This window comes from Pristis pectinata, chromosome 2 (genome assembly GCF_009764475.1).
Source record: "Pristis pectinata isolate sPriPec2 chromosome 2, sPriPec2.1.pri, whole genome shotgun sequence".
In the NCBI taxonomy this organism is placed as follows: Eukaryota; Metazoa; Chordata; class Chondrichthyes; order Rhinopristiformes; family Pristidae; genus Pristis; species Pristis pectinata.
In genome coordinates this window covers 68,088,291-68,114,712 of record NC_067406.1, presented here as the reverse complement: position 1 = coordinate 68,114,712, position 26,422 = coordinate 68,088,291, and the positions used below count along the sequence as shown (strand labels likewise).

General features: G+C 38.5%; 1 protein-coding gene across 17 annotated transcripts in view; it reads right to left on the bottom strand.

Annotated features, from left to right (window-relative positions):
• The window catches only part of rbm47 (RNA binding motif protein 47), a 158,299-nt gene that overhangs the window by 42,592 nt on the left and 89,285 nt on the right, over nt 1–26,422 (bottom strand). Inside the window, exon 1 of one of the 17 annotated variants that reach the window (XM_052043116.1) lies at nt 20,286–20,384. The exons of 13 other annotated variants lie outside the window; for them this stretch is intronic. In XM_052043116.1, the coding sequence (XP_051899076.1) occupies nt 20,286–20,302 (17 nt within the window). In that variant the 5' untranslated portion in view covers nt 20,303–20,384. Of the gene's footprint in view, nt 1–4,070; nt 4,092–12,892; nt 12,916–19,055; nt 19,077–20,285; nt 20,385–26,422 lie in introns of those variants that run through there. 3 more of the 17 variants (XM_052043150.1, XM_052043177.1, XM_052043218.1) reach the window with 3 other exon arrangements.

Sequence of the window (26,422 nt, the reverse complement as noted above, 5' to 3'; positions counted from 1 at the left end):
CATGATGAGATCTGACTCAATTTGCAGAACCTTGAAGCAATGTATAACCACGATCGCTGATTCAACAATCCTGTTCTCCACTGGGTAGTGACATGTGAAGCGAACACATTGTGGGGAACTTTGTGCAAGATTTCCTATCTATTCTTTTAATGGTAGAAACATTCGCTGGCTGTGCAACCCTGACCTTCACTGCCATGCTTCCAATGGATGCTGTTGCCTGCTTGAAGCATGGGTTCAGTCTCATTAAATCTCTTGGCTAAGATCTGAAGAAAAATATCTCCATCAAAAGTATCTGAACAGGATCTCTCTTGATAAGCAATGAGAAAAAATTGTGCATAGCTATTCACTTGGTATGGTAAGTCACAGTAATATATTCAGGAAGCAGTGGTAGTGAAAGGCTGTTGCTCAGACTGGAGGGGAGCATACAGTGGTGTTTCTCAGGCTCCAGTGCTAGGACCACTGCTCTACATAATATATTTTATTTCCAAATTTGTGGATCTCATTAAAATAGGAGACTTGGAAAACTACGAGGAAAGTAATAGACCTCAAGGAGACACAGACATGGTAGTGGAATAGGCAGATATGTGGTAAATCAACTTCATGTTGAGAAAAGTGAAGTTTTACATTTTAATGTGAAGAATAAGAGGCAATGTAAACTAGAAGGCATAATGCTGAAGGAGGTACCAAAAAAAGAGAAATCTGTGAATATATGTGCATAGTTCATTGAAAGCATTCCTCCAGATAGCTTGAGAAAGTGGTTAAAAAAGCACAAAAGCTAAACTTAAGAAGCCCAGTGGATGGGAGATCTAAACGAGAAAGATTTCACAAATGGTGGCATTCTTAAGCAGCCATGCAGGTATTGAAATAAATGGTAGCCAATGGGTGAATATCTCAGATTGCCATTCTCTTTGAACAAACTGATGCCTCATACTTGTACATTCCATTCATCTTTTTGTTTTGCCTGCTGATGAATCAGATGGTGCCTAGGTCCATATTTCAATGGATTAAATGAGAAAATGGGCCAATCAAGTTGCAACAATGGATGACGTCAGGCTTGGATGCTGCAAAGGGAATAACATCCAGAGGGAGAGGCAGTTCCACACATTTCAGGAAAAAAATAGATATTGACCTGGATTTTCCAATCCATGACAAAGGGATAGTGCTTACCATTGACACTGAAGAAATTAGCATGGAAAAATTAGGTGGGGTCCATGCCATGCCTTTCCCACCAGGCACCAAGGGGCTTAGAAAGGTTATGCTGGTCCAGGTTAGGTCTAATCCAAATGGCACGGCATATTTTGTTAGAATGAGTTTCTAAACCAACATGAGCATTAGTACCATCTCTAATGGTTCTGTGATTAAAAGGAATTGCAAGTTAGAATCGAAAGAGGCATTACAGATGCCAATAAAAACCACAGTGAAAAGAACTCACAATACCTTTAAGCTAATAGAATAATAGACTTACAGTTAACATCATACTTCGTAATATTTTTAGAGGAAATTGCTGTGGGAAATTTGTTGGTAATGAACTGACAAAACTCGTTTAAAATTGTTGAATTATGTAGATCATTTGATTTTTAAAAAATTAGCTTTCCTTAATGTTGCTGCACTGTATTCAATACCCACAAACAAACTTATTGTTATTGCAGTTCTCCCTTGCATGAAAAAATGATTTTTTTTTGTTTGACAGTCATTTAAGTATACTACACAGATACAATGGAGAAAGGTGCACTGTTGCACATCATTTGAAAACAATTAAAAACATGAGCTGTGCTGTCGCTGCAGATCCTGTTATTGAAATGGGATCCTTATTTGAAGAAGATGTTTTAAATAACCTACCCTTTAATAAAACTGTAAAGGCCATCCCAATTTGGAAGAGCAACATTTGCTTAAGTAAAAAAAGGGTAGAAAGGAAACAATCTTGCACAACAGACACAAAGTTCAGAACAGTATGGAATCTTGCTGGACCTGTCATTTTTTTGTCTTTCTGGTTTAGTGGGTATGAGTACAGATAAACCCCTGGTTCTTAGTTCTATTCATCTTTCAGAACATTTGTTTCTGAACATTTGTTCAGCCCACACATTATATGGCAATTGTTTCAAATACCAAAGAATGCACCACATCTAAGCTGGCCATTAAAGACTTTTAAAGACCTCAAGTATCTGTAATGCCACAAGGTCAAATATACTTAACTATGCTTTCTTAGGCAGCCTCCTGGGATCAAGGATGATTTGCTCCTACTCTAGTTTCATGGGTTTTCAGCTGGCAGATGAGGCTGGTATGGCTTCTGCAGACTCTGCCACTGATGAAGCAGGAGGTGTACGATAGGGTGGATTTTTCGGGAGCTGGTGTGCTCTTTTCACTATGCTCACTTGGTTTGCTGGTGCACTCATCGAAGTGACTCAAGGCGATCAGTGCCTTCCTGAATTCTCCTCTGTTTAGAACAGTCAAGGGCCAGGAATTCCCATGAACCAATAAGGCTGTTGCATGAATTTCAAAGAGGTTTGGAGAACATCCTTGAAGTATCTTCTCTGTCCTCCTAGTAATCTCTTGCTATGAGCTCGGAGTAGAGCGTGTGCTTCAAAAGTCTGGTGTCAGGTATATAGATAACTTGGCTTGCCCATTGGAATTGGGTGAGCATAATTAGAGCCTCAAAACCAGGGATATTTGCCGAGGAGAGTACTCTACTGTTTATTCACTTATCCTGCCGTAGATTTGGAAGCTTTAGCAGAGAGAGCATTGGTAGTACCTCACCAATGCTTTGAACTGCCTGGTGTAGGTGGCCCATGCCCATTTAACTATAATAACTAGTAACTACAAGGGAGGGAGATTTATTTTGTAAAGGTCAATATAATTGGAGAAGGAGCAAGGGTAATCTTAATGTTTTAGGAAGGATACCAGGAGAAAGATGGGATTGAATTAAGATCAATCAAGAAATAGAAATGCAACCGATGGTATAATGGAATAGCTAAAATTGTAAAACCCTCATGGAACTGCCTCTTATTATGGATCAGGTAGAATGATAGGCATGTTAATAACTCAGTCATACTGTCTGCTCTCAGCTGAATCTGGTGATCTGTTTCTAAGCAGTAGTCAAATGGTGAGGTGGAGGGGAAGGTGTGTGTGTGAGGGGGTGGTGAAAAAGGAGGTGATCTTCATTCTGTAGACACACTATTCTCAATGCAATCTATTTGAACTTATATAACTTTTTAAAAAAAAGAACAAATGTATGCTCAAGTCACCTTGCGGAAGATTTAAGTGGCTTCTTTGTTAACCGAATTAAGATATTATGAATGATACACACTCTGTCCAAGTATTTTGATGAAACATGTAAAGAACAACAGATCTAATGAGATAGACTGTAACATCTTCCTGTTGTACAATGTACAGATCAAAAGACAGCATTTTTCATCTGCACACAGTGCATAACCAGTTTCGTGGAAATGAAATTGAAAGTTCTTGTATGCAAATTAGAAATAATTTACTACTGCAAACCAATAATCAGAGCCTCAATACCAGGGTTGTTTGCCTAGGAGAGAATGCTGCTGTTGGTTCACTTATCATGCCGTGAATTTGGAAGATTTAGCTGAGAGAGCATTGGTGGTACCTCTCCAATGCTTTGAACCACCTGGTGTAGATGGTCCATTTCCATTTAACTATAATAATGAGTAACTACAAGAAGGGAGATTTATTTTAGAAAGGCCTATGTAATTGGGGAAGGAGGAGGTTTGCAGGTTTCAGTCCCAGCAGTGGGTGTGAGAAATGACAAATCATTCTGGATTACACTTAGTCCTTTAAAAGAATCATAGAGGAACATACTGAAGCAGTAAGGGGTATTCACCATACTCTCTGAATGGCAGAATTAAAGCATTCCCCCCCCACACACACACAAATATGTTTCATTCATTAAATATGCAGCAAGTATCAGTGTTGCAAATTATTTCCTACTAACTTAGAACTTCAAACATTAATACCAACTATATGGCATAGATATCAAAGTTTCCAGGCCACAATACAGACCCTGGAGATAATGGAAAGAACACAAAAATAATAAGGGGAGAGTACTGTACCTTTTTTAAACTGCTTTTCCTGCTGTCAGTTAATTGCTCGAAATATTTTGTACATATTCTGTGAATTATTTTGCCCCTGGCAGTACAATGGACATCAATTAATGTTCCAGTGGGAATACCCCAGACACTTTTATTTTTGGTTTTAAGTATGGCTTCATCTCCAAGCTTGGACATTGTACTGCTGAGCTTTGGGGCAGGTACCATCGAGAAAGAAACCACCTCTTGCAGAACCAGTTCAGTTGCCACTAAGCAAGGAGTCAGGTAATCAATTACACTGTCACCTGCTGCCAGCAACTGTCTACATTTTTCCTAATTTCCTCTTAGTTGCTTACTCTCTTAGACTTGGCAAAACCTGAGAACAGGAAGAGTTGCCTTCTCAGGCACCGAAAAGGCTTCCAGCATTTTCATCATTCTATTGCAACATCAATTTAATATTATTACTTCCTTTAAATTTAATCTGCACAGACTTTTCTGTTGCAACTTCCTGATCAAATATGCTTGAAAATATACTAATACAACCACAACTTGTTCTTATGTGACATCCCTAACATAACAAAACATTTCATGGTGCATCACAGGACCATTATCAAAAAAAATTACACAAAGCCATTAGGGCAGATGACCAAAGACAAATCAAAGAGGGAAATTTTATTAAGTAAACAGAGACTAAGAGGCTGAGATGCTTAGGTATGGAATTCCAGACCTCAGGACCTCGGCAGCAAGGGGCAGAGCCACCAATGTTGGCATAATTAACAGTGATGGTAATCATGAGGCTTGAGCTGGACATGCACAAATATCTGCAGTGTTGTAGAGTTTCAAGGGATTAAAGTGATGGGAGGGCTGAATGATGAAGAGACCTGATAATGAAAGTGAAGATTTTAACATCAAGGTGTTGCACAGTAAGTATTCACATTGTAAATGGGAAGTGGTGTAAATTAGGATGCAGGCAGCAGATTAGATGACCTTAGGTTTACAGAGAGTACAACAAGGGAGGCCCATCAGAATTGCATTCATATAGCCAGGTCCAGTGATACCAAAGGCACAGATAAGAATTTCAGGAGCTGATCAGCAGATGCAAGGGTGCTGTCAGACAATGTTATAGAACTGGAAATAAGCAGTCTCAATCATGGCCTAAATTTGTAGTCCAAAGGTCTTTTCAAGGTCAAATGTGACATCCTGTTTAGGAATGGAGTCTGGTTCAGCGTCAGGCAGTTGTCAAGATGAGAATGGGGTCAGGGGTAATGGAACGGAGTCTGCATTAAGCAGCAGGTCATTGGCTTTGGTAATCTCAGTTTTAGTTGGAAGAGATTTCTGCTCCACAGTATAAGAAGTGACATTCTGACAAGTTAGACAGTATAAGGGTTCGGAGAGCTGGTCAGAGCTGGAACAATTCAGTAGAAATAGGCTTGGCAGCTTAGGACATAGTTTTACAGGAAAGATGAGTCAGGATAAAATGTCAGCACAACATTGTGGGCTGAAGGGCCTGTACTATGCTGTAGTGTTCTATATTCTATCTTCTATGAGCTTAGAGATATAATGAAAAGAGATAGGATAAGAATTAAAGAACATTGTGGGTCTGGATCTGGAGCTGGAGAATACTTTAGAAATCTGGCCTAGTGGAGTAGGGGAAGGAAGGGAAACTGTAGAGCCAGTTGACTGAACGATTTCAATCTTTGTGACAAAGAAGTCTTTGAGTTCCTTGCATTTGTTGTTGGTGAGACTGGAAGAGACAGGGAGATGGTTTGGAGTGGAGAAAAGAAGCCAAGGAAGAAAGATGAGAGTGGATCCAGGCAACAGCCTGGGTGAGGGAGTCTCATAGTTTTCTCAGTTGAACAGACTGGAAGCTGCGGAAAGGTTATGGTTGAAAGATTAGACCGTTACTATTTCTAAAGAGCCAGTAGATGTTTATCCAGGAGCAGACATGAGGAAAGTGAGGTTGGGAGGGGAACAGGCAAGCAAATGAAGAGCAATTGAAGGATGTGATCTGAGCCTTGCCTGTAATTGAGATGGTCCATGTGAGATAGCAAAGTCAAGGGGGTGACTGAAAAAAGCTTGAGGAGATTAAGTGGTGAGAAGTATTAATGGAGAATTGGAGCACAGTGGTTTCAGAGGATTAGAGAGTGACGAATTTAAATGAGGGTTGACATCATCAAGAATGATCAGTTTCCTGGGTCAGAAGCTGAGGAAGGAAATTAGTGAATATATCTTGGTGAGAGTATTTTATAATATTTTGATGGGTATTAGAGACAGAAGATACTTATTAAAGGCTTAATTACATACTTAAAAGAAGCATTGAAGACTCTGGAAATGTGTGCAGGCAGAAACCTGAGATGTTGAAATGAAGGAAGGGCCCAATAATGGGAAAGGGATCTAGGAGGATTTAAAAGAGTAACTAATTAAATATTGAACAAGTCCTATTCAAATATGAGTTATTTTGATTGAAGAAGTAGCTTATTTTTGCAATGGAGGCTGTTAGTTGCAGAACTTTGAAGAGGAAACCAATATATCAATGCATCTAATGAAATGAAGTTTTTTTGAATTTCATATTCCAAATATGTGATTTATGATACAATATTAAGTGTTCACCATTGGATTTAATTTTTAGGGCATGGATTCATTTTGATTATACGAATAAGCTAATAAACCAGTTGGTGAATTCATTGTTTCCAGCAATGTGGTCATCAGCACCACACCTTTCCTATGTCATGTAAATGAAGGTTCTGACGAATGTGGTAATAAATTCTTACAGTACAGATATTCTAAAGCCAGAATCTCAATACCTTTCATACATAAACAAACAATGCCAAAGATACAAGTTTAATGTGGGATTTAAAAAGAAATGGAAGCGGAATCAGATCTCTTGACCCAACATATTCAGTCATTTTGAACACCAGAGGTCAAAAAACATGTAATGTCATTGATGATCCTGGTGTGAATGCTTGAAGCTGCCAAAGTGGCCTCTGGCCCTGGATCATCAATGTTTACAGGTTAAGAAGAGGTCACTTAAACTAACTACCTAAAGTGGATTAGAAGTCGACAGGTTTGGACCAATTCGCTTCACTGCATATTTTACAAGTGAGACCAGTTTTAAAACTGGTGTGTTTTTTTTGGATTAGTAAAGAACTTTAGCCTAATTTGAAAAAAAAGTTGCTTAGCTTACAGGACTAATAGATCCCACTAAGTTTCTTCTTCAGCAGAATTCTTAATTGAAAGGCTCTTTGTATATTTGGATTTCTCCTACAATATATCAAAGTTATCAGTCCTATGTCTGCAAAATTTGAAATGATGTAGCAATGAAAGCTTTGATAGCTTTGCAACAGCATGAATAAGCGCAAAGCATTAAGAATTACAAAAAGGTTTGCATTCATGGCAAAGAATTAGACAAAAAGGCTAAGGTTGTGGTCAAATGCTCAAACTCTATTACAGAAATCAAAAATTGGATGTGACCAAGCCTCCCCCAATGAATACCATCAAAATGAATACCATGCTTTTTGTTTTATAAAAACATCTCCATGTAGCTGCCCTCCTTGTTCCAGCTTCCATCTTAGGTTGAATCAGAAAACACAAGCATGTGGGGTCTGTTTGACCTTACCACAGCTCTGTTCTCCTTATCTGGCCCATTCCAAGAGCATGGTGTTACCCCTCTGGCTGAAACCCTGGTCCATGTTTTCATTGCTCTCCAATTTGGACTAGACCACCTCAATCCTCCAAAATGTCAGTCTTCACACATGCCTCCACAAAACCCAATAATCCTATCATCCCTATCCTTCAGTCTGTGTTATCCTACCTTATATCCATAAGTGCTTCTAATCTTAACTATTCCACCCTCACTGGTAATTTCTCATCCCACCAACAAGCTCCTAGCCTTTGGAGCTCCATCCTACTCAATTAATTTTACTTTCATTACATAAAAGAAATTTTTAAAACCTCCTCAATGCAACCGCACTTCTGGTTCCCTGAACTCGCATTCTTCTCTTCACCTATGTGGGCAGTCACTGTATTTTGTTTGAACGTCAGGATGCTCTGAGCCAGTTTAATATGAGGTGTGTTACAGGTTCTTGTTTTTGCTAAAACACTTGACTTGTTTCATTTATAAATATTGTTTGCACCTCCCATGTTCTGGCATTTTCCTCTTAAGATGCCTCCTCTGTTCCATAGTTCAGTTGCATGATTGTTAACTGTATTTCTTATCTGTCTGTTTGTCTGTGATCTCAATCAATAAAAGTGGGATTATCTAAAACAACCTTGATCATATTCTCAGCCAACATCTGGATATTCCTGCAGAATTGATCTGGCATTGCAGTACAGCCTGATTTTTGTTTACACACTTTGAAGCCCCAGAACATCTCCGCCATCCCTACTGAAGTCACCTGAGTCAATACAGACCAAAGATCAAACAGAGACATACCTGGTCTTTATGACTTAGCTGCACAGGAAGCTGTGTGCCATCTGTCCCTGATCAAACTGTTGGTGCTTATGAAGAAATATCTTCGTTAACACAGAGCAGCCACAGGACAGGAAAAGGCAGGCTGCTGCCAAAGTGTGAGGTAAATATTGCTCATTTCAACATTGCCAGGTCTGGCAAATCTAACTCCTGGCCCTCATCAGCATGACTCATGCCAGGATCCCTTTGAAACCATTGAAAGGAAGGCTCTGATGATGGACTAGAGCATAGCTGGGGTGAGAGGAGGCTGGCACCAGCATCTAAAGGAATGGTGCCCAACAGGAGGTGAGTTTCGGTCAAAAATGTAGGGAGGGTGAGCCCAGGGAAAGGGAGGACTAAATTTCCCTTTGGAGTTCTGGAGGAAAACATTTGATCTTTCTGGCACTTCAAGGATTGATAAATATATTTCAAAGACTTGCTTCTTCAGGCTGCTCTTTCCACTGGATTAACCTAACAAGAAAACCAAAACAGCTTCCCAACAGCTTCTCTCCTTAGGCCCATGGTTAAAATAACAGTTGAGTCCAAACATTGAGAACCAGAGTTCAATCTGTGTAGAATAGAAGATTAAATGCAACTTTAGTGGAAAGGTGTTCAAGGTGATATTAATCAACTATCTGTCCATTTTTCAGTTAAAATTGTCAATAAAATTTCAACAAAAGATCCACTGGCATGAGTCTGTTGAGAAAGTGGATTAACGCCAAGAAACTGATGTACTTAGTTTTTGTAAAGAATGCGTGACTAAGTGAAACGTGTCAGTAGTTGGGTGGGGCTATCAATGAATATCAACTCCTGGAGTTTCGGTAGGTTAACCTTTTATTGCTTGCAACTAGCTAAACATGGAATGAATTATTTTATTTGAAATGAATTAAGTAAACTGTTCTCAATTTCCTTCCCGGAATTTTGTTATGTGCTCTTCACCTGGTCTGTTTGAACACAACCTCTGAGGCTTCACACTGATGGCAGCTGGCCAGTCACTTAGGTGTGAGACATTACTCAATTATGTGACTACTCTGTGATGTTCTCACCTGTCACTCTATACATAACCTCTGTCCATAATGTGGACATTATATAGCTCAGAATTCTAGAGAAGATTCCATACCTGAAACATTTCTAGTCTTTTTTTTAGAGGGTATAAAATGTCAACCACTTTGGAAGGAGCAAATTATTATTTAAGCAGCAAGACTGCAAAATGTGGTAGTGTAAAGGGATCTGTGGGTTCTAGTACATGAAATACAAAAGTTAGTTTGCAGGTACAGATGTAATCAGGAAGGCAAATGGAATGTTGGCCTTTAGTGTCAGGATTTGGAGTATAAAGGTAGAGAAGTTTTGATGCAGCTTTACAGGGTGTTGGTAAGTCTGCACCAAGAGCACTGGGTACAGTCTTGCTTTCCATATTTAAAGACAGATATACTTGCATTTGGAAGCAGTGCAGAGAAGGTTCACAAGGTTGATTCCTGGGACAAAGCAGTTGACATATGAAGAAAGGTTGAGTAAGTTGGGGTTATGATCACCGGAGTTTAGACAAATGAGAGATGAACTAATTAAAACATATAAGATTCAAAGGGGAATTGACAGGGTGGATGCTGAGGGGATGTTTCTCCTCATGGAGGAATCTAGAAACAGAGGATGTAGTTTCAGAATAAGATGAACAGGACAAATTGCTTCTCTCAGTGGGTCATGAACCTCTGGAATTCTCTACCCCATAGAGTAAAGAAATAGTCATTGAATACATGCAAGGTGAAGTCTGAACCACAAGGGAATTGAGGTATGGGGAGAGAACACGAACTTGATGTTGAGACCAAGTCTGAATCATTCTTAAGCTTACTAAATGGCAGAGTAGTTTGAGGGGATGATTGCCTACTCCTGTTTCTGCTACCTGTATTTATTCTATGCATCCTCTGTGTCTCTGAGATAAAAGTAAGTAACGAGGTGGAAGACCACTTGAAATCCAGCCCTGGAATTGTGGGCTTTTATTTCAAGGGATGGAAAATAAACAAGAATTGGTCTTGATCTCTCCCCCTCCTGACCCCCAAGCCAGATCATCCAGTGAACTTCTTGTCCTCACACAGCTGCCAATCTGCAGTCCATTCAAGGCTTGCAGCCTGCTGATGCTAGGGGAATGAGAGGAAATCTCATTGAAACTTACACAATTATTGCAGGGCTCAACAGGCTGGATGCAGAGAGAATGTTTCACCTGTCCAAGGAATCAAGAACCAGGGTCACTGTCTCAGAAAAGGGGTACATGTTAGGACTGATGAAGAGAAATTTGTTCATTTGGAAGGGGTGAATTTTGTGAAAGTCACTAATGTTCATTCAAAAGGAGTGAGATAGATTCCTTGATAGTAAGCAAATCAATGGACTTGGGTATTATGCAGAAAAATTCCACTGAGGTAGAAGATCAGCCACAATAATGAACGAATGGTGAAGTGGGCTTGAAGGGCCAGATCTTACTCTTAATTTGTATGTTCATTTGCCACATTCGTATGAATGAAGAACCAGACATGAATTTAGTTTGTTACAGACCAGGCAGAATAGAGGTTCCATCAACTTTATACCTGTTCCAGGCAGTGCCAAATTTCTGAAATGCATCAACAATGTAACTTGAACAAAAACTTCAATTGTGGTTGAAATGAATGGAAGTAGAGGTGGGTTATGATGAGTGGAAGAAAGGATAAGATGTGTGGTTTCAAGTTCTGTTCTACGACAAATAGGATGCCAAGGTTCTGTCTGGGTCTGGTTCAATCTGAGTAAGTAGTCCAGAAGGGAATGTAGTTCATACTGGAGATGATAACTTCTTCTTTCAGTATTGCTAACTAATTAGTGAACTCTGTTTTTTATTGTAAGAATTAGCATGTACCTGCAAGCTGGGCTTTAATTTTTTTGAACTAATTTAACAAGAGATAAAGCTCCCTTTGTAAATTGACTGAACTACGTAGAAGACTTTTAATTCTGCACTCAAGAAAATAATTTGAAATTAGAAAAGACAATTCAAAATGTCTGTTACAGTATGCTGTAGTTTGCTAAAGACAGGAAGTAAATATAATTACAGTGCACTCAGTTCTATTGTTATTTGCCTTTTAAGAAGATAGTCATAAATGCCTAATTGGTGTCAACAATTAATGCTGCCATTGTCTCATGTTTTGGAAATAAATAAATTGCACGGTTTCACAGATGATATAAAACTTTCCTAAAGGAGACTTTTTATAAAGTGGGGAATCCCACAATATACAATGCGCCCTGAAGGTTAAAACGATGGTTAATTGAGGTTTAGTTGCTGATTTTAAGCACTGAACTTAGTTTCAGTCAGAGTATTAAGAGAAGCATTGCAATTGACCCAAGTCCTTAAACCAAGGAGGTGCAGAATGCATCCAGGGTTTCCATTCCTGATGCTATCCAGGGAGTTCTAACAGAAGAGTTCTCAATACGTTACTGCCATGGCCCCACTCCTATTAAAAATATCAGAAAACCTTTGACAAGTCCCTCAGTTTGACTCAATGTAATGGTTTGTTTGTTTACTGTTGATCTACATGGGATCAATCATGCTTAATGCATATGTACACACATGCACGTACAAACACGCGTACACACGCACACACATCAGTTTGCATTGGAGCTGGTGAACTTTTCAGTGATCAGAATGATAATAACTAACTGCAGTGAAGATAAAAGTGACTTATCACTGACCAACTTGCATCACAAGAGCTGTTCTACAATTCATGTCAAAGTACACTGCTGTATAAATAGAGTGGGCAAAGATTTCCTCTGTGTGCAAGGCACAGTAAAATAAAAAAAACTGTTTACGAGTTCACTACAACAACATTAACTGCATTTATATTGCTCCTTTGATGTAGTAAAATGTTCCAAGGTACAATAATCAAACAAAGTTTGACATCAAGGCACTAAGAAGATATTAGGCAAAAACATAGTCAATGAAGAAGGTTTTGAGAACAAAAAAGAGACAATTTAGTAAGGGAACTGCAGACATTAGGGCCAGGCAGCTGAAGGCGCAGCTGCTGAGAAATAGGGAGGGGCAAAGATAGTGGTTAGCATAATGTTTTACAGTGCCAGCGACCTGGGTTCAAATCCGGCCACCGTCTGTAAGGAGTTTGTACATTCTCCCCGTGTCTGTGTGGGTTTCCTCCGGGTGCTCCAGTTTCCTCCCACATTCCAAAGACGTACGAAGTTGTGGGCATGCTACGTTGGCACTGGAAGCATGGCGACACTTGTGGGCTGCCCCCCCAAATCACTACGCAAAAACATGCATTTCACTGTGTGTTTCAACGTGCATGTGACTAATAAAGAAATCTTATAATACACCATTATCAGTTCCTACACACTCAGATTGACTCTCCCAATGAATTCTGTCAATTTTACTCACTGTCAGGCCTTAGCAGTAACTCCCAAGTTGTAACGGAGTTGTCACAATGCATGTGACTGCGAAGTCAGTGCAAAGTTCAGGGAGCTACTTCCTTGTTGGGCAATGGTTTATACCTACAAGCAATGGTAAAATTGTATTGCTGGCCTGGAACACTGAGCTCAGCAGTTAGTCTGATTTAGGGGCTGACTAACTTACACTGTCCACTGTAAATGAGGTACTGTCCATGTTAAATTAGCTCCACTGTGCCTTGCATTCTTTGTTCAAACCAGTAGTTCAACTGGGACAAAAAAACTCACTGAGTTTTACCCAGGAGCACAGCTGACAAGAACATGAGAAGGTATAGTTTCAATAATTTTTGTGGAATCAAGAGTAGAAGCAGTACAACTCTTGTTTCCACAGAAATAGTCCATCCCCCTGTGAAAGACACCATATCCCATACTTGCCAGGGTTGGTGGTCAGGTGACTACTGGGCTGTCTGATTTTATGATAGCTGAAATATGCCTAACTCAATTGGCACACATAAACAGGGCATATATTTGGCTGCCACTATTTAAATTTGAATTTGCTCTAGCTCTTTATTCTTAGAGCTGCTGACACGCTCCATGGTCAAGGTATCCAGGATTAAGCTCCTCTAATGGGATCGTACATGTTTGCAGAAATGGGCACTTTTTGATGAAAGTCAGGAGATTTTAGCTTTAAGCAAAGAAAACAAAATCATTGGATTGGGAACCAATATTTTCTTCCCATTCATTGGCCAATGCACTACAGTCTGATTCTACCCCCAATGAATTTCAAATATAAACTAGGTAAACCATCATGTTAGGAAGGTCTGACTACCTCTAGGAATAAAAATACTGAAACAGCCTCTGACAGCATAGTAAGGATCAAAAGAAAAAAATACTGTTGCAGAGTCTGAGAGGATACTCTTCGTTCCATCTCTCTGATGATGCAATTGGCCGTTTTGCATTACATGACGTGAGTATAAGTCCCAGTCAATTATGGCTGTTTAATCAAGAGGAAGTATCATTTTGAGGATTTTCATGGGCTGGAGAATGTCAATGACTCAAAATAGAGTGTATGTCTGAAAAAGATTTCAGGTGGAATATGGACATTTGTATGCAGAAAGAAAAGGAATATAAAGAAATACTGAAATGGAAGAGAGGTTACAAAGTATAAAAAAATAAAACTAAGAAGAAATGAGGAAGCAAAGGGTACTTGAATAAAAACAGAAAATGTTGGAAATACTCAGCAGGTTAGGCCATGTCTGACAAGAGACCTGAAAAGTTAATTCTGTTTCTCTTCCCACAGATGCAGCCTGACCTGCTGAGTATTTCCAGCATCTTCTGTTTTTAAATTAGATTTGCAGTATCTGTAGTCTTTTTGATTTTCAAAGGGTACTTGAATGTTAAATTCTGCAAAGAATGTACAGAGAGCAGGCTTTGCATTTCACCAAATGCTAACTTGTTTATCTACTGTTTCCTATTTTAATATTTTAGGATGGAGTTTGTAGATTTCAAAAGCAAAGTGCAATGCTGGCTGGGAACTGCTGGCATTTAAGATCTAAAAACTACACAGGAAAGTAAACACAGTGATGAGGAAAAAATGGCATCAGTGGTATTGATGTGCCACATATACAAAATATAGCGGAGATGTCATGCTCCACTTCAGAGTATATGACAATAAATTATTCACAAATAAAGCCTTAAAAGCAGAATTTGTTAACTAATAACAATCTAATAAATGTAAGTCTTTTTACTTCTATAATAAATTTGTAACATAATCAGGAGACAATCAGATGTATAAATATAGCAATTTTCACACAGATCACTAATACTTGTGGGACAGCTTTGGCTGCATATCTTTTTGTTAAGATTCCAAGAGTGTCCATGAACTTTCCATTTAACCCAGATTCTTATCTGGGATTACAGGTCTGTCATTGGAATAATGGATCAGAATAAAACAATAGATTTAGGAGCAACTGTGGGGTTGGTAGATGTCTCAGTGCTTTCACACCTTTCTCTGGAGAATTCATTAATATCATGCCTAAGGAACTCAGGATACCTGCATGCAAAAGTAAGCAAGATGATTTCCCATATATTAATCAACCCATCTGAATACATGATGTTCAAGCAATTATTAAAATTTGACACTGATGTAAAATATACCAATGTTACATTTCACACTCTTTGTACTTGATAGAAATATAAACTACCAAGTTCAAAATTACTTACAAATGAAACTTCTTCAACGTGGATCCATTTACAAAAAGTTACACATGAACATGAACATGTTACTTTTTTAAAACTCCTTGAGAAACTTACAAAAAGGAACCATATCAATGGGAAATAAAAATTTTCTAATTGTAAGTTCTTGCTGAAAGAGATTTTGGGGCATTCTTCTTATGTTAAAAGTACTATAAAAATGAATGTTATGGTTTGTTTAACAGCTGAATCATCTCACCAATTCTTGCATAAAATTGGGATAATTACTCTGCAGAACTGTTAATTATAGAAATGTTTTATCAAAAGCTGCCATTCCTAGTCCAGGTGAAAGCCTTGAATATATTCCAGATTCATTCATCTGCTATCAGTGTGACACAAATTTTATTAACTTAAAAGTCACTTCGTATGAAGGTCTGCAAGTAAAATAATTAATTTCTGTTCTGAAACTTTGTTGTATGAGAGTCAGATAACAAAGAGTACTTGATGGTAGTGGCAGGTCACATCCAACATAATTGCAAAACACATTCCATTTGACACAACTTCACGAACAGGAACTTCAGGTGATCTTATGAAACATTTTGGTTCAAGTTACAGCAGGAAACATAAAATTAACAGGCTAAAGCAAAGAACTGGTCAAGGACAAATTTATTGATAGGCTGTAGGATTGCTAGCTAAATCTTTGGAAGGCTAGCAAAATCTTTGTGAAACTTTAGATCAAGAAATTAAATTAAATGGATGGGGTTCCTGGTAGACTATTCACACAACAATCACAGACCTGGAAGTTGATTTGTCCATGCCACTTTGTTGATGTTAAAATAGAGTTGTTGGGTGATCCTAATGCTGTTTGTGAAGGTCAGAGAGAGCAGAAACATCAATAGCAAAGTTCAAACAACAGATTGGTTGGGTTCTGCTGTGTAACAGTGCACTGAAACTGCAATTGGTGGTTTCAGCATGGCTTTTCCTATAGAAGTGTTGCAAGTTTCCACAGTTTTAGCATGTAGCACAGCTGGTGGGATTTTTACAGCTGGCTCCTAAAGGGACATGTCACAATACATGCAATACTCTTCCATCTGAGGGAGACTGTTATGCCTGAATGAATGGATGTTGCAATGATGATAGGGGATGCAAGGGTGTTCCCAGGGAGTCAAAGGATCCTGGACATAACAGTGAAGTGCAGTGCCCTCAGGAGGCATGTTTCATGTGCAGGAGGCCATGGGAACCTATTAGGGTTATAGACAGGTGCTCCTGGCAGGAAATTGCAAGGGAAGTCTCTGTATGGACAAGTGCAGTCTCTTGAGTCCATGCATTTTGGAGCACTTGAATCGTCCAGCCATTGAAGACTATGGGTCAAATGCTGGAAGATGGGATTAATACAGGTGGTTGTCTATTGGTCAGTGTGGACATGTTGGGCTAAATGGCCTGTTTTCATTCTGTATGACTCCATGATTCTATGATATTGGCAGGAGCAGTAGCCTGGAATGATTCTGAAGCTATGAAGCTGAGTCTGACTCTGATTTCCAAGGGTAAAACAGTCAAGGCACACATGTGAGCCTGTATTAGAGGTCTCGGGAGATCTCAGTCAGGACAAAAAATGCAGTTTGACATTTGGCTTTTTAAGTAGCATGTTTTCAACAAAAATGATGCTAGTGAAAATCTGCTTGTTCTATGATATTCAGTCCAATGAGGTTGACAATCTTTCTGCAGCAGAATTTTTAATGTTGCACTACTGCAGACATCATTTAGAGGAGTTTTACACCTGAAAAAAAGTGCTACGAATAATGAAAATCCCCCCAATGAATGAGGAAATGAATTTCACCCAGAAATGTATGCAAAATTGCTCTACTATTATAACATGATTTTCAATAGCATAGTAGTGTTTTATTGGAATTGTATGAATGAATTTCTAATGCATGATCTTCTGCTGTAGACCTCACACATTTGCAGCAAAAGCCGATAATTCAGATGGTGGAAAATTGCATCGTGGATGCTGACATTTACTGTCCAGTCTCACACATCAAGATGACTATCTAAGTAAAGTGCTTATAGTACCCAGAACACATTATAAACTGAAATTTAATGTATTTATTTTCCTCTTTCCAATTTTATGCCCTCCTTTACTGAAGATGGAGGATATGCCTTGGTGTGGTTCATTTTGGTACCAAAAGGCCTGTGGTACCTTATATATTCATAAAAGTCTAGAATATAAGCAATTTATAAGCCATTTAAGTATCCAGTCCATCACATGAGTAACTGAGACTTTAGTTAATACAACTAAAAGTTGCAGTAAAATATTACACAGAACAATGTATTAGTATCAGTGATATATCATAGTTTGCTACCAAGTCAAAAAAATCCTTAAAAGCATCCATGGGGGTCTAATAGTCAACCTTGCACCTGCATCCAGCTGCAGTTTACTTGACAAGGCCTGGTTACAGCTGCAGTTTTTTGACAAGGCTTAGGACTTATAAATTTTTTTTCTCTCCTCACTCTAATGAGAAATAAAAATAGTCACTTTAGCTATTATTGTGTGAATCAACCCTTCCCAAACCTTAGTAGATCATAACATGGACTGAAGGGGTGAATACATTGAAAACTTCAGATCAATGTAAAAGTAAAATTCTATGTTTATCAGGGGTGATTATTTGACAGTAATCTCACTGACAATTTTAGACAATTTTGGAAACAAAGTTCAGGCGGTTTACAATTATTATCTGAACCTTGACCAACACAGTTTACTTACAGACACCATTATATTGCCCTTTGAATTGCCTAAAAGTACATTTAGTTTGGATGATTGGAATTATTATAATATTTGAAGGCAAAAATTTCCATAGCTCTGTGGAGAATGGAACTGATTGGATTTTCCTACAAAGAGCGATGGGCTCCAGCTGTGCTGCAACAATTCTGTGATTCTGTTCTAGGATTTAATATCCTTATTTCATTGATTTTCACCTCCTTATGTTTGATGGTGGTGTGGAAACCAAGGCTCACTGGGTATTTGATGAAGTCTAATATCCACAAGAAGTCAATGAACGTGTTCACTGCAAGTAATTTTCTGGTTTCCTCTTCCTGGCATTAGCCCTAGTTTCCGCTGACAATCTTCCTCATAATACTATCTTATTTATAGTGTCTGTCACTGTGCATTTTAAGAAATATTTAACAAAGAAAACTAGTAGACCAGGAAGTTCCCAGTACAATATCTCCTATGCCAAAGTAGCTCACTGATCAGCCAGGGAAACAGGTAGTTTGTAGTCAGCACTGTTGAAGCAGGAGGAAAGAACAATTAAGAATTTTGTCTTTTACTGCTATGTGATAACTTCCCCCTGAAGAATGTACAAACCAAATGAGGACAACTGGGTGAGAATTGATCAGCTACAATACCTCACAGTTAAATGAACTGTCAATGTTCTGCAGAGACTCATGGCTACTGCGTGGCTGATGCAAGACTGTGCTGCTGGGAACTGCGGAATGCCATTTGACCATGAATCTGCACCTTCAAGTGAGGGCAGCAAAAATATGAGAAAACAGAAAAACAAGCTGCTCGAGCTGGAAGGAGCCTCAGCTACAAAGACTGTCAGCACAACACAATGGGATTACTTGTAATTATAACTTTCAAAGTCACCAAAACGTAAATTGCTAATGGCCAAACAACAATACTTTACAGGGAGAATCTTTCAAACCTGGCTGCTGAGTATTCAATAGGAATAATCAGTTATCTGATAATTTACATTGGGAAGAATGTTAACCAATCATTTTGCCAATGATTACATTAAGGAATATAATCAATTAATTAGAAGCACTTAAACATGATTTTACATTACCTAATTCCTGTTTGTAATCTTATTACCTCACTTCTTAAAGAAGCTAATTTTAAAAGTTGCCAATTCTAGATAAAATATGTAAAGGAAACACACACATTGGCAATTCAGTAAAATCTTTACCTTCAGCAAGGTGTATCCTCCTCTCACAACCCAGCACGGCAATGGAATGCCCTTCAGACTCATGGCTGATTGCCTTTAGTTAATGTTTCACCAGGCACAAAAAACTCTCCTCTCCCACCCTTAGAGCAAACAGCTCCACAGAGAGCAAGGTGCACAAAGAGAGACACTCAGAGGGGAAAGGGAAAAAAAATGAACATGGCGTATGCTGACAGAGCACTACCAAGCACAGCACTATTGAACAACATTTTGACAAATATTTATGGGAAATTAAAACCAAAAAATCAGTCTAAAAATATCTGTGTAAATATGCTAATGACATTGATATAGGCAAGATTTTATCATCAAATCTGCCTTACAACATGAAGGACTGTACAAGCTTAGAAAAACACATAATTGAAGACCCATAACTAATATATACAGTTAGTCAAGCATATGGTGCCATGATTTAGCTCATACAAGTATATTTTAGTTTTTACAGTGAAATGTGTGCTAACCCTTTCATAAACAGGATAAACATTTTGGACATTTTCTCTTTTTTAACTAGATCTTTTGGAAAATTTGTTTTTGAAAATTATTCACAAGTGAGGTATTAAAAGCAACAAGTCTTTCATCATTAAAATTTTACTTGACAAAAGCAACTGTTGTTTGAAAATTAACCACAGTAAATGAATCATTTGAGTATTTATCAGATATAACAAAGACAAGGAAAGTAATAAAATTATAAGAGGCGTTTGTTTGGTAGTGTAGTTAAAATGGAAGGGAAAATATAGTGATATTTCTTGCAAATTAGTAAGATATTTTCTATTTCAGTTCCCCAAACTAAGGCTTGTCAACAAGTTGAATGTTTTAAAATCTGTACCACACGAAAGTAGTTACAATCTATTGCAGAAAACATATTTTATAGATAGTTGAAAAGTGATGTTTCATGGAAGGATGTTGATTCATTCCAATCAGTGGAATCTCCTTCCTCAGTATTACAGCAGAATTTAAATGTAATGACCACAATAATACTAATCCTTTGCACTCATTTTAGATCTTATTCATTATAAGGAAGTTTAACAAATAAGAAAAAAATCAAAGTACCTTTCTTCATATCAATGGCCTGCAGTGTGGTGCAACCTAACAATAAGGTTATATTAGGTTTGCGAAACTCTGCATTGAATTAATTACAATCACTGGTGATGACAATAAAAGTATCACTTGAAAGTGCGGTAAATGTAAAGTTCATACCTGTGTAGGCTGGTCATGCACTCTGAGAAATCTGTACGAGCTGGATCACTCTCTTCAAGGCTACACAGTGAAACCTTTATCAGTGAGCACTGGCAACTAAAGTGCTTTGGTACTAGTCTGTTTACCTAAATGTAAAATAAGGGAGGTGCTACTTTATTAGCCTTCGCCCATCAATCACTGGTTACAGCTATATGAGGAGACTTTATTATTGAGATGTGGAAAAGGATCACACAGAAGTTAATCATGTACTTATAAAAGATCCTAAACACATCTGAATCAGCTGTCATGGTTTAACTGAGGAAAGCATGGGCTCAGTATTCAAATTCTGGAGGTTGGGAAGCCCAGGGGAAGGGAGGAGGGAAAGAGGCAAACAGGAATTAAGTCAGCAGTCCACTATCAGGTTATATTAGCATACATCTGAATCATCATTATGACGCCAGGCCCTGAGGTGGGAGTTGTCCAAACTAGCACCAATTCACACATATAGGGGATGAGCCATAAAGAAACATTAAAGATGTTTAGACACAATGCAACCAGTAGGGAAAATGGTTAAGAGAGAAAGGAGTTTCATAAAAGTATTTAAAGTAATAATGAAGTAAATGAGGTAAACACAGTTAATCACATCAAAGTAATCAAGGAAAACAGAATCGGGGGAAGAAATTTCAATCTACAAAAAAATAAAGCTACAATATATTACTTGGAAGAATCTTTTTTATAGAAGAATAGTGAAGATTTTAAATAAGTTGCCAGACAGGATGGCAGAAACAAAAGTTTGAGTCACTCAAAGCACAGTTGGATTCTTTAGACAATTAAAATGGAAATAAGAAAGAAAAGCAAACAGACAGCCTGCTGGGCAAGAGGAGGGAAAGTTTAGGGAGGAATCCAACAACTATTAGCAGAGCTATTACTGGTGCTAAAAAAAAGTCCTAGAGACGCAAACCAAAACTTGTTTGTGGAATACAACTAGTAAATCACCATGTCCTTGTTTCCCCAAAAAACTTCAAGAGGAAATACGGGGGCCATTGCACACTGTTATGAAAGAGTCAGTCAGTAAAAGTAGGTGCTGCAGAACTGGAATCAAACAAGCATGCAATAATTTACTTTTATTAAGAAAATTATTGCAATGGAAATAGATAAATTGTCAACTGTCAGAATTCACTGGTGGCCACAATCCTTGTTAAACTGGGATTACATCCTAAACTAGTGGGGAGGAGGATCCTACATTTAAAACAATGCTCTGAATAATCTGCTAGGTAAAATGAAAGTAAGAAGGCCAATAGAGGTTAGAAATAGTACGGCTAAAATAGAAAAATGGTGTACGCAGTGAACCAGTTCCTTGTTGGCTACGGGGGAGGGATTTATTTATGCACATAAGAAGTATGAATCAGGGACCTTCAGGATAGTTATAGAATTTCAAGATTAATGCAAGAAGTGCAAATTTACACACATGTTGTAGAATCTCTTAAAACGGGGATTCTCAATGGAAAACAGTCGCTTCAAGTAATGTGTCCTGAGCAGTGGATCGTGTCAGGAGTAGGGGGACAGAGAATGGAGTGAGCTCCCCCTGTCTCTGATGGAACACTAGGAATCATGTTGGTGGAAATGGACATGCAGGGGCAGCATTGACCAGTAGGAGACCACCTCAAAGTAAGAAGGCATCCTTACATGAAACACGCTGGACCTGGAATCATCTGGTCCACTGGAGAAGGTTTATGGCTGGACTCACCAACAGCAGCTCAGGTAAGGACTAGTCTTTTAATTCACATTTGAGCAGGCCTGCAGCCTCCCGTTCAGGCATACTTTCATAGTTAAGTTCCATATGCGTTTTTTACTGTGGTCCATTGTTGTGACAATGATATCTGCCTTACATTCCATGCTGATTGATGTCACTGCCTTTTGCCCAGTGGCCTCTACACAAAGGCATATCATGCACACAGAGGAGGGTCAATCAGCTTCACATTTGGCACTTTGTGTACTTGGAAGCACTGATTACATTTTCTGATCAATATTTGCACTTTCATTCAGTTGCTTTGTGCATAAAAACACTGTGACTGAATTTCCAGGTCTTGGTGTTTCAAAATGAAGTTTGATATTAAAATGGATCAAATTGTTTTTATCCTATTCTACCTCATTATTAAGTTCCTATAAGTTCCCTGAACTTTATTTTTTGAGTTGAGAGCTCAGCCCAAATGTTCCAAATTTGTATTGGTGACTAGGTATTCCCCCTACTCCGGCATATTTTATAGAATCATTAGTATATTGCTGGCCAATTTTATTTCATATTTGTTTACCGTATAGGAGGCCATACTGCCCATTGAGTCCATGCAGATTTACAGAGCAATCCCATCACTGTCACTTTCTACTTATTTCCCTGTAATCTATCCTCTCTCACATTCCTGTTAACACCCTCTAGCCTTTGATTCTCCCATCAGCCACCTACACTCAGGCTAATATACAGAAGCCAATTAACAACTACCGTGTCTTTCAAATGTAGGAGGAAACCAAAAGCACCCAGAGGAAACCCATGTGGTCACTAAGAGTACAAGCAAACTTCACATTGATAGCACCAGAGGTCAGAATAAAACTGGGTTGCTGGAGCTCTGAGACAGCTACACTACCTGCAGTGCCACTGTGTCGCTCTAGAGATTACATTATCTGAAGTGGGTTTACAGTCAATAAGATATCTCGTTCCTGCCATGGTCTGGAACAGTTACCTCTAATGCTAATCAAAGTTGGGAGTTCTGAACTATGTTATTACTGTGACATGAAGGTATGACATACCCTACCAACTTCAAACCTCCCTATCTCTACCCAACCCATGTACGATGCAATGACCAATTACTTTTGCTGCAATTAACAAAGTTCCATATTAACGTTTTATTATCTCATGGTGGACCTTTGTTGGCTCCAATTATTTACATTTCAAACAAATCTAATTAATACACCAACCCAAAGTCTTGAGCATCCCACAACCTAGTTGATAAAATGACACAATTAGATCACATCCCAGAAGAGTTTTGTTAAATTCAGTACCAAACAGTACCAAACTACCAAGCTAGTAACCCATTGTCCATTTCTCTCACAGCACAAGGAAAAGCAAAAAAGTAACTTGACAGCAGCACTCACGTGGGCAGTCAGTCAGGCTGTGAAGAAAGGAGCTCTTGCAAAGAAACAGAAAGTGAAAAAGATGAAAAGCCAGGGAACGTAGAAGGTAAAAGTAAAATGAAAAAGAGTAAAAGAAGAGATGAAAGGGAAGGCACAGGAAATAAATTAGAATTGTGTGCATGTGTTTTTATCCCCTTTTCCTTTGTTATCTTTTAAATTAATATTTTGCAGCTCTGAAGGTGTCCATAACCAAAACTTTAGCTTGCTCGTCCTGTCCACAAATGCTGCCTGGCCTAGTAGATGTATCTAGCAGTTTCTGTTTTGCTTTAGATTTCCAACATCTGCAGGGGCTGATTTCTTGAATTATTAGGTGAACACCACTGCAGGAAACACCCAGAGATGATGTTAATTTCATAAAAATATAATACTTAGCAGAGATTTATACCAAAAAAAAACTCAACCAATGCCCAGCCTTTTCAATGTGAGAACAGAGACCCAATTCTAATCTGGCCAGCAATGCATCTTTACTATGGCAAACAGTTACCAGAATCAAGATCATGGTAAGGAGACCCAAGTGGTGTCATGTCCACTTACAACCTGCTATTGACCCCATAAGCCACATTCATGCTTTGAATTCAAATCCAGACCCATGTCTTCTTGCTGATTTCAGGCAAGCATATTGCTGCAGTTACCAATAGATGTGATTGGGTTCCTCTAGTATGATCTTAGGAAAATCAATGACTCAGGGAGTTGCATGAAATTTGGGTGTCCTGTTTGCCCATGTAACACAAACAGTTCCTACACTAAACATGTTCCATGCATTTGACTCAAGGCGTTTCAGTTCTGCGGTGGGTGACTTGCAATTAAGGACGTAACGTGAAGGATTTGCCCATACTTCACAGACTTGGTCCTTTGGATGTATTTGTAATAGTGTGCACAATGCACTTATATTCCACCCTGTAACTCCAAAGAACCACCAAAAGCAGCAGCATTTTGTTGTGTGCAAACAAATCCTGTATCAATGATTCCCACGGAAACTACAAGTGCTTCAGCTATGATGCTATGGATTATGAAGTCATGCACAACAAGACAGATAAGAAACTGGTAGGGTTGTTTGATGAAAAAACAAAACATGGTACAGGAAAAGGCCAGATTCAAATTTTAGTGTGAAAGGCCACCTCTACACTGCTGCTCAAAATTCTACCTGATTGCAAAGTAATTTGCAAAGACTGCAGACATCAGTCTTGTAGAGGTCACAAGTAGATCAGCCATGATTTTATTACATGAGAGAATAGGCTTGAAGTGCCAAGTGACTTACTCCTGTTCCTAATTCATATATTACAAAGTCCAGATGAAAGTTCTTCATTTTTAGCATGCATAACAAAATTTGAATTATCTACAACTATATTTTATATATCCATTTTTTTACAGTGACCTGGATTTTGGTGGTTTTTGCTGGCAATTCCTAATGGAACCACCAGTGTTCAGCTGCTTACACAGCAGTAAGTCCTGGAAGTCCAACACTTTTGTCAAATGTAGAAGTCAAGGACCTGCTGAAGCTGCCAGTTTGCTCCACTAATTGCATCAAACGTAATCTAATGGTTCAGCCCAGTCTTGCTGTGAGTCCCCAACATGATATTGGTGAATTAATTCCCAGATCCTGCACCAACTAGGAATTCTCAGGATCTGAGGTCCCATTGACTTCAATTGGAATTGTTAGGCTTTAGATTAGGAGGCAACCTGGAAGATAGGTTATTTAAAAATTATTTTGATTTAGCTTAATGTTTTAATTATGTGTTTCAGGTGTTTTCAGTTATTATTTATTACTTATTTTTTAAAAAAAATATATGCATACCTAATCATTTTTAATTCACTTCAATCATTTTTAAATACCTCTAAAGTCAGATACATTTAAAGCTATTAAAAATTACTAACAGCTTTTACAACTAGGAAACCTTGAGGCAGGGCTATGCCTGCAAACAATGGCTGTCAGTGTGTTTTAGAGGTGGGTCCTCCTGCTTTGTTGCTGGACACTTGTTGCCGTTCTGACTGTGCTGCTGGACTCTGGGATACTTCAGCCCGGCAAGATTGGCTGTCTGCAACTAGACCAAGTAGACATGAACATGGAAAACCACAAGTGGTAATTTTAGATGGGGGCCTTGGTCCATTAATATTTGGTATTTCTAAAACTTGGTGCTCACATTAGTCCACTTCTAATTATTATTTCTATTTTTCAATCAATTCTTTTCTTTTCTTTTTCTCCTCAACTGATTTTTTTGAGGCATCAGGCATGTTCAAGCTTGAACAATGATGGCCAGTTACTGAACTGCACAGATAAGACCACTAATCTGGTTCTCACATGATGCTCTCATCATGCTGTTTGATGCCTGGTTAATGGTTAGGAAGTGGAACACCATGGGATGCTGAGGCAATGTGAAGCTGCCTATTGCAGTTTTGTCTGAGATCACTGACCAGGGATATAATCTACAACTTTTCTTGTCTAGAAATCAAAACAAACTGCAGGTACAGGAAATCTGAAATAAAAAAGAGAAAATGCTGGCCAGGCAGCATCTATGAAAAAATAAACAGGGACAATGTTTCAGGTTTAACACCTTTCTTCAGAGCTTTCCTTGTCTTCATGGTTCAATTGCTTGCTGATTAATGAATGGTCCTTTTCAAAAACAGTTAATCAACATAACATTATGTATTTCTGGTGGGAATTTAACATGGATGTTTACTTCTCAATGGGAAATGAAATGCACCCTTCTTTGGTCTAGTGTTGCACTGGTGCCTTATAGTTTTATCACCACAGTTTTAATAGAACAATTCCTGCTCTCACATTATCTCTCCCTTTCACAACTCTAAGAACCTGATATACTTTAAAATATATTTTTCTTAGTGAAAACAAACCCAGTTTTGTCAACAACTCTTCTTAACATAGTTTGAAATTCCAGAATTAGTGTTTTGATCTTCCCCTGCCCACTTCCAACTGTTCAATAACATTTCTTAAGTGGATTTCTCAAGACATACAT